This window comes from Penaeus chinensis, chromosome 35 (genome assembly GCF_019202785.1).
Source record: "Penaeus chinensis breed Huanghai No. 1 chromosome 35, ASM1920278v2, whole genome shotgun sequence".
Taxonomy (NCBI): Eukaryota; Metazoa; Arthropoda; class Malacostraca; order Decapoda; family Penaeidae; genus Penaeus; species Penaeus chinensis.
Genome location: NC_061853.1, coordinates 5,642,624 through 5,652,623, shown reverse-complemented (window position 1 = coordinate 5,652,623; position 10,000 = coordinate 5,642,624). Strand labels below are relative to the sequence as shown.

General features: G+C 32.4%; 1 protein-coding gene across 1 annotated transcript in view; it reads left to right on the top strand.

The window, feature by feature from the left end:
• Nucleotides 1-7,189: 7,189 nt before the first annotated feature.
• Nucleotides 7,190-10,000, top strand: part of LOC125044032 (cell surface glycoprotein 1-like) — a 13,693-nt gene continuing 10,882 nt past the window's right edge. Inside the window, exons 1-3 of the mRNA XM_047640475.1 lie at nt 7,190-7,366; nt 8,145-8,314; nt 8,583-8,669. Of these exons, the coding sequence (XP_047496431.1) occupies nt 7,281-7,366; nt 8,145-8,314; nt 8,583-8,669 (343 nt within the window). The 5' untranslated portion in view covers nt 7,190-7,280. The remainder of the gene's footprint in view (nt 7,367-8,144; nt 8,315-8,582; nt 8,670-10,000) is intronic.

Here is a 10,000-nt window from a genome sequence, read left to right as displayed (position 1 = left end):
TGTGTTGTGTGTGTGTGGATCGCGTCTATATTTAAATTATATAACTTTATCAATTGATGCACATCATTGGCACACACACCAGTATTTGGGAGATTGTTCCATGTTTCAATAGTTCTTTTAGGAAAACTTTTTTTTTTCACCTTTATCGCCTATTTTTACACTAACTTTTTATTGTGTCCTCGTGCTCTTCCTGTGTTCAGAATAATAATGTTATTTTTATCTAACTTTACCCTTCGTGTAACAATTGAACACCATAATCATATCACCTTTTTTTTTCCTTCTTTCTTCCAAAGTAGTAAGTCCTATTCTCTGTACTCTATCTTCGTAGTTCACGTCTCTTAAAGTAGTAATCTTGCCGACCTGCCTTTAAATTCTGCAGTGGATGGTAACCCCAACCATTCCTTGCACACAGGGATTTATTTAAAAGCAAACATAAGCTGACAGCCTGTCATACCGAGAAAAAAAATATTGTAACAAATGTAATTAAACTAAATTATATTATATAAAGAAATATGATATTTATCTTGTGGCTGCTCTTCGAACTCTTTCCGGTTAGACTATATCCCTTATTACTATACTTCACTCTAGAGTAGGTCTGAATCTTCGTCTACGTATGTGAATGCTCTCCTCACGCTGGAAATCAGTCGTTTTCATTTTGAAGATAATTTGGGCTCAAGTTCTTGGTTACGATTATTCTAAGGTCTTTTTTATTTTCCTATCTGCTGTGTTGTTACTGTTTAACCTAACTTGTATTGGTATATGGGTCTGCAAACATATTCAGATAGCTACTTGGATTATATTTGACCATAAATCGTTGATGAAAATAGAAAAGATATTCGGCGCCAAGACCGATCCCTGAGGTACTCCGCTAGTAACCCGTCTCCGTGTAACTGCTTCCCTTCAATTACTGTGCTCATCGGGTATTCTCGTAGGAAGGTTATCCATTCGAGAAGTCCGTGCGTGCTTGATAACTCAAAGATACCAAAAATAACAACACCGACAGCAACATCATCACTTCCGTTCATCATTGGCACTAATATAAACGTAACTGACTTTAGGTATTTTGTGTGTACTTGTTTTGAATCAGGTTTTTGCTCCATGCGCCAGAGAAGAGCTTTTGTTCTTTCATATAACGGAATTCAGGTGAATAAAAAGTGCAATTAACTTCCGTGGGGTTGATGAAATTATATCCCTCTCTCTCTCTTTCTCTCTCTTTTTCTCTCTCCCCACCTCTCTCTATTTTTCCTCTCTCCCCACCTTTTTCTCTCTCCACCTCTCTCTCTCTCTCTCTCTCTCTCTCTCTCTCTCTCTCTCTCTCTCTCTCTCTCTCTCTCTCTCTCTCTCTCTCTCTCTTTCTCTCTTATCCATCACTTGATCAATACGCGTCTTATCTGTATACTAATACAGTTAAATTCGCTTTGAGTGAGATGAAACAGATAAGAGAGAGAGAGAGATCGAGCGACCGAGCAAGAGAGAAAGAGGGAAAGAGAGAGAGAGAAAGAGAGAAAGCGAGCGAGAGAGAATTATCTATATATTAGGAACTAATGGCATGAATTTAAACATGAGTGTCCCCCGCGGTCGCCCCAAAAGTTGCACTGGTTATGGTCTTTCGGGAACATTAACCTTGTGTCATGTTTTGTGTATTTTGTTCATTGTTTTCTTTTCCTTCTATTCTCTTTTCTTTTATTTATCCTCTAATATTTTTCTTATTTATTTTTTTCTTATATTTTCACTCTGCTTTCTTTTACTTTTTAAGTTTTTTTTATTATTATTATTCTTATGCCTTGCTTTCTTTTACTTTCACACTATTTTTTTATTTCATTTTTACTCGTGGAACGCTGGATGAAGTTGAATGCTGAGAACTTCAATTTATTCTTTTATACATTCTAGAAAGATAGATAGATAGATGAGTAGATAGATAGGTTGATCGATAGGCAGATAAACATGTTTGTGTATAGTGCATTGCTAGACTTTCTTTTGTACAATAAAACATAACACTTAGAAAGGTAAACATTTCAGACCACTTGGTAAATACTTGATGGAGCTGCATAGCCTGATTTTCTTGAAGATGAATTTTAATAATACCCTTAATTCCTAAGATCCAAAAAAAAAAAAAAAAAAAAAAAAATGATAACAATCTTAAAATACGTCAAATTATAAGAAAGAAAATTATAGCTTGATTACTTTTTTTCTGACTATCATTATCATTGCTGTTATTTTCAACATTTTCAGGATTTAATATTTTTATTATTCATTATCATTAAGATTATTTTTGTCATTATTATTACTGTAATTATTATTTTTATCATTATTATCAGTAGTAGTAGTAGTAGGAATATTATTGTTGTTGTTAGCATTATCATCGTTAGCGTTATTATCATTATCATCATCGTTACTATCATCACCATCATTATCATTATCATCATCATCATTATCATCTTCATTATCATCTTCATTATCATTATCATTATCATCATTATCATCATTATCATCATCATCATTATCATCATCATTATCATCACAATCATCATCATCATCATCATCACCATCATCATTTTTATTAGCATTTTTATTATTCATTATTATGAATAGGTTTGCACCTACACATAAGATAGTGCTTAAAATGACAATAATTACGATGATGATATTTATAGAATAATAATGATAATGTTTGTAATAATAATATTAATGTTCATCATTATGAAGATAATAATAATAATGATGATGATGATGATGGTGATAATAATGATAATAATAATAGTAATAAAAATGATAAGAATAACAATAAGAACAGTAATAATAATAATGCTGACTGACAGTAGTAATTATTACTATAATAATATTTATAACAGTAACAAGAGATAAGTAGGTGAAACCATGGAAAGTAAAGACAAAATATTTTGCCAGAAACTCACCTCATCCACCCTTCACTCACTTCATCCACTCTTTCATCACCTCATCCACCCTTCCCTTACCTCATCCACTCTTTTGTAACCTCATCCACCCTTCCCTCACCTCATCCACCCTTCCCTTACCTCATCCACTCTTTTGTAACCTCATCCATCCTTCTTCTCTCCTCATCCACTTTTTCATCACCTCCTCCACCCTTCATCCCACCTCATCCACCCTTCACTCACCTCATCCACTTTTTCATCACCTCAATCCACCCTTCCCCTCACCTTATCCATCCTTCTCCTCTCTCATCCACATTTTCATCACCTCATCCACCCTTCCTCCCTATCCACCTTTTCATTACCTCTTCTTCCCCACTCACTCGGTTTTTCGCCAAAGGATTACTCGCCGCTCATCCGGATTAACTCTTCATCCATTGGGGAGACAGGGGAGGGGGGGAAAGGGGGAAAGGAGGGGGGGGGAGGGGCCGATAGTGGCGGAAGATCTTTCTCGAATAACCCGCCGGCGCATAGTTCTCTCGCCACTGCCCCCCCCCCCCCACCCCCACTCCCCTCTCATTAGCGGGCTTATTTAGCGAAGAGCGCCCGATCTCTTTTGGAGATTGTAGGAACACTTCAAGGCAGCTTTAAAGTAAGCCAGTCATTTCGCTCAACCATTTTTTCTTTCTTTTTTTTTGTTCCTTTTTTTCTCCATTTTCCATTTTTATCTTTTTCCTTTTTTTCGTATTTTTGCTTGGTAGAACGGGTGAGGGGTAAGGGAACCGTGTATAGAGATGCCTATCACACCTGTGATAGACACACTCAAGCAATAAGCAACGCAAGAACCTTATTTTCTCTCAGTTAAAATATTTATTTTCATATATTAATATAAATAAATAAATATATGCATATATATATTATATATAGTATATATATATATATATATGATATATAGAGTATATATATATATATATATATATATGTCTGCTATATGTGTGTATATTACCCCCGCGGATTACCCCACCGCATAGAAGCCTATATGAGGATGGAGGGGATGAGGAAGTGCTTATTTTAATTTGACTCTTGGGAAGTCGAAGTATTACTATTTCCTCCAGAGGAAGCAGCTTTGTGCATAAATGGATCAGAGGAAGTCCATAGAAGAATTAATAGAAGAAATCAACACCTTAAATGAGAGAGGTAAGGGAAGTGAGGAAGGGAAGTTACAGTGAAACTTTGACGAAAGAATGTGAGGAAGGGAAGTTAAATATATATTTTTTAGGGAAGGGAAGTTCAGAAATATTTTGACCAAGGGAAATGAGAAAGAGAAGTTAAGAAAAACATTTCCGTGTACGACGAAGGAGAATATGTTGTCCCATGGTTCTCGATGTCGATGTCAGATGTTGGTGTTGTTCTTCTTGTTCCGGAGTCAACATGTCCCGTTCCAGTTCTCTAATAGTTGTTTTATTTCCTGGAGATTCATGTCTAGTTCTTCTTGTAGCTTCCGGTTCTGTCTCTGTTGGTTGGCGAAGTACAGCTTCCTCTTGGCTGCTGTTTCTCTCGCTCGGACCTGGAAGATCCTCCTCCTGTCGTCGGGAAGTTGGCCTGTGATGAAGTGTTAAAAGATTCTTTTTCCTAGGGGCCACTCGTGCTTCTCCAACAACTACAGAAAATCTGAATCGTTTTGGCGACCCATAATGGTTGTCGTCAGATCTTCTTCCTCGCTGTGGTGTCTTTACTGATAGATGCTGTCCAACTGCATGTATATCATCTTCCTTACTTTTCCATTTTCAGATTGTATGTCATCATCCAGTTCGATAATCTCGAAATGTAGTTCGTCCTTATCTGTTCTGGTGCCGAGTTCATTAAAGTAACTGTCAAGAATGCTGAGGAACAGTGAATTATCACATGGGTAAATATAGGGGTTCGGAATGTTCTTCACTGTGAAAGTTTTGATCTGTTCTTTTGGATGGTTCAGTGCTTGGTTGTCAAGGTTGTCCAGATGGAACTTTACGGCATAATACCGTCCATTCATCATGCGACGATTGTCCAGTTTCACCTGACGTTGTGCTTTTTTATCTCTCTGGCTATCTGTCCCCCCTTGCCCATTTGTTCTTCGTCCTCCTCTTTGCTGATTTTCTTGTTATCTCCTCTGTTCTGTCTGCAATCTTGTTCTCTTTGCCACTGGTGTTTCTTCCGTCGGTCGGTTCTCTCTCAGTCTCTTCTTGTTCGGTACTTGTGTCGGGCGTTGATGATGAGTTGGTTGACTTTTTGTTATTTGATTGTCTAAATGCTCTAAGCTCCTCCGTGCTCCACATCTTGTGCTGGATACCAAGTTTGTCCACACTTCCAATATTCTGTCGTTTGCTGTGTTCCATCCTTCCATTGCTTTTCCTAGGTTCCTCAGGTGTGTCAGTGCTCTTTCCGGGTGAGGTAAATTCTGCCTCACATAGCGCGTCCACTCTCTCGTTTTCACGTCGCTGTTCAAGTTCGGGTTGTCCATGTAATTCTGATAGTAATTGGAGACCCTGTTCATCCATTTGACTGTTATTAATAGTGTTTCTACAGTACCTCCCTGGCGTTGTTGAGTTGCTAATTGGATCAGCCACGGAATTACGTCTCGGGGCTGATCATATATATATATATATATATATATATATATATATATATATATATATGTATACACACTTACACACACACACACACACACACACACACACACACACACATATATATATATATATATATATATATATATATATATATATACATATATATATACATATATATATATATATATATATATATATATATATATATATATAATAAAGCGCATGTAAAAAAATCGTTTGAATGTCTTCACATGACTCACATTTATCGTTAAACTCGCAAGAATGGAAACAAGAATTTACGAGGATAACAATTTTACTTTGGTTGGATTTACGAACGCCCGATAATAATAATAATAAATATAATATTTTTCGCACCGGCTGATGCCTCCATACATATAATTGTTCCAACTATAGATGTCTCTGCATATTAACTGTTTTCCCTATTAGAAACCTTCCCGCCAAATAGATGTCTCTATATACTAGTTATTAATTTCGCTGATAGGTATTCCGATAGATAATAGTTATTTCTCCCACCGATAGATGTCCTCGATATATGTTATTTTGTTTATAACGATAAATGTCCAGCAAATGTTAGTTATTCCTCTCACCGATAGATGTCCTCCTAGGCGTGACTTACTTATCCCATCGATAGATGTCATTAGTATGAGCCATTCCTCTTACCGATACACAATTACATAAATATCTAGTTTCCATTATTTATTCCTCCCACCAATGGATGATTTCTCTAATTAATAGGTGAACCTAAATGTATTTGTTAGTTACATTTCCCAACGGTGGGTGGCCAGAGGTAATAGTTTTTTTTCTACTAATAGAATTCCATGTACATGTTAGTTATTCCTTCCACCAACAGATGTCCCTATAGATATTATCTTTCCTCCTACTGATAGATGTCTTTATTCATCACTTACTCTTATCAGTGACAGTTATCTTGATACCCTTATAGATGTTGACGCTGCTTTAAGTGTTAGTTATTCTAGCCATCAATAGTTGACCCAATAGATGTTATTCTTTCCACCGACAGATATCAGTGTACATATTAGTTATTCCTCCCACCAACAGATGTCATTCTACATGATAGTTATTCTTCCCATCGATAGATGGCCTAATAGATATCAGTTATTCTTCCCCCCGACAGATGTCCTTGTATATCATAGTTATTCTTCCCACCGCCAGATGTCCTTATATAGCATAGTTATTCTTCCCACCGATAGATGGCCTAAATAGATATCAGTTCAGGTCTGAAGATAGAAACTAGGTGGATATCGAAACTGTTCTCATTATTAATAAATCTAGTTTGTGCATTTTGGGTTTTTTTTTTCTATCATATCAATTATTCTTTCCACATACATATCCTTGTATATGCTAATTATTCTTCCCACCGAGATTTGGCTCAATTGATATCAGTTCTTCCTCCCACCAACATATGTCCCTGTACAAACTAGTTATTCTTCTTACTAATAGATGTCCTTGTGCGTTAGTTATGCCTCCACTGATGTTAATAATTCCTCCCTTCATTAGCTGCCCCCTCCCCCTTCCAGATAGTCATTTAAGATAATCATCTCTCAAATGTAATGTAGTTTCTCTTCCCACCAATAGATGACCCTGTAGCCTGGTGATTTTTATTTCCCCTTCCTAACAGCTGCTTTGTATTTTGTTTACACAGATCAGCTGAGTTAGAGCGAGAGTGTTTGGTTAATAAAACCCTGTAAAAGGAAGAAAGCCGAGGAGGGTGTTCGGTAATGCAAAAGGTACTCCCAAGATGTCGAACCCTTGCATTCTGTGCAAGACGTGCAAAGAAACAAATCCTGAAGCTGTTTTCCATCGCTTCCCGAGGACCAAGACGAGGTGAAGTAGGGCAGGGACTTAAAATTACAGGCTGATGCCATAGATACTGGGTGATTTTTTAAATACTGGGTGATGCTGTGAGTACTGGGTGAGACGAGATAAGTGATGGAGACCTGTCGGAGTCTTGAATTATTATTATTATTTTTTTTAATGATAATTACTTCTGTCCATCAGAATAATTAAATTTATATTAGGTAATTTTTAATATATTAGCAAGTTCCAGCCTTATTTTCGGTTTAATACATATTAGTTTTCTAAAATGGATTTTCTGATTCTAAATCGTTCTCCCCATCACTTTGATAATCATCGAGAATGGAAGTATGAGGACTTGGAAAAGAATATACTAATATAGTGATCATAAACACATAGAAAGTTCACTACTTGAAGTAAAGTTAAGGTAGATTAACAGTCACATGGTAGAGCTGTGGGATTTCATAATAAAAAGAAAAAAAAAAAAAAAAAAAAAAAAAGTTTAATTATGTTAACGTCATCAGTAATTCGTTTTTGTCTACTTCCAAAAAGCAAAATATTCCCAAGTAATACTAATATATTTAAGATATGTTTAGTCCAGATATCATGTATGCATTGATCAAGCACATTTACATTCATCTATAGGGTGTCAGCCAGATGGAATTTAATTGATTAGAAATGTAAGTAAGGAATAGGAAAGGTAATAGATGGGGAACTTTCTTCAACAGAGTTTTTTTTTTTTTGAGGTATAACATGAAATATTAATTTTATTTGCAAAATATAATTAAAACTATATGTTTGCTCTCAGATGTCAAAGATGGCTAAACGCACTGCAGCTCGATGTCATCAAAGACAAAACCCCGCGAGAGTTGTACAAGTCATTTCGACTGTGCAGCAATCATTTTTCACCAAAGAACTACCTGACTGGGACGCATTTCCCGGGATTACGAGAAAGTGCCTGCCCAGACCAAAATCTTGGTAAGATGTTTGATAAGTAGTAGTATACTGACATGTTATATCTTTCTTTTTATGTTGCTTTCCATTTTATTTATTTATTTAATCATTATTCTTTAATTATCTTCTGTGAATTGCTTAGATATATTCAGTATTTTGGGTACCTTTATATATTTGTTTCTTTTCTTTCTGTTTAAAAGTTTCCAAAACTTTTGCTTGTGTAGGAAAAGATGTACATATGACAGTTACTCATTTGAAAATATACGTATATACCTGTGATAATTATTTTCAGATCAAGGTAATATACCACACTCCACAGCAGCTGCAGAGAATATAACCTCTGAAAGTAACTCTCCATCAAACTTGCCTAATGATTCTGGTATGTGTGTTTCACCATTTATAAGGAAAAGGGTTGAAATGAGGCATGCCAGGTATATGTTTTGTTTGAAATTTTATTCAATTTGGAAAGTTTCTTTTTTAATTCCTCTCTGTCATTCTTATTGATCATGTTCATTCTACATTTTGGAAATTTGTGATGTATGTACCAATTATCCAAGATAATTTTATGTGTAACTTAGATTAAGCTGATGAGTAATGTAGACAGAAGAAAGTCAGCAACATCACTAAATATTTTTTTTCAAGCATAATATTATTAAGCTCCTGGAACATGGTTTTCCCATAATATTATTGATTATAACACAATATACATAATATATATATATATATATATATATATATATATATATATATATATGTAATTATATATATATATATGTAATTATATATATATATATATATATATATATATATATATATATGTAATTATATATATATATATATATATATATGTAATTATATATATATATATATTTATGTAATTATATATATATATATATATATATATATATATATATATATATATATATATATATATATATATTTATGTAATTATATATATATATTTATGTATATATATATATATATATATATATATATATATATATTTATGTAATTATATATATATATATATATTATATTTATGTAATTATATATATATATATATATATATTTATGTAATTATATATATATATATATTTATGTAATTATATATATATATATATTTATGTAATTATATATATATTTATGTAATTATATATATATTTATGTAATTATATATATATATATTTATGTAATTATATATATATATATATATATATTTATGTAATTATATATATATATATATATATATATATATTTATGTAATTATATATATATATATTTATGTAATTATATATATATATATATATTTATGTAATTATATATATATATATATATATATATTTATGTAATTGTATATATATATATATATATATATATATTTATGTAATTATATATATATATATATATATATATATATATATATATATTTATGTAATTATATATATATATTTATATAATTATATATATATATTTATGTAATTATATATATATATATATATTTATGTAATTATATATATATATATATATTTATGTAATTATATATATATATATTTATGTAATTATATATATATATATATATTTTTGTAATTATATATATATATATATATATATATATATATATATTTATGTAATTATATATATATATATATATTTATGTAATTATATATATATATATTTATGTAATTATATATATATATATATTTATGTAAT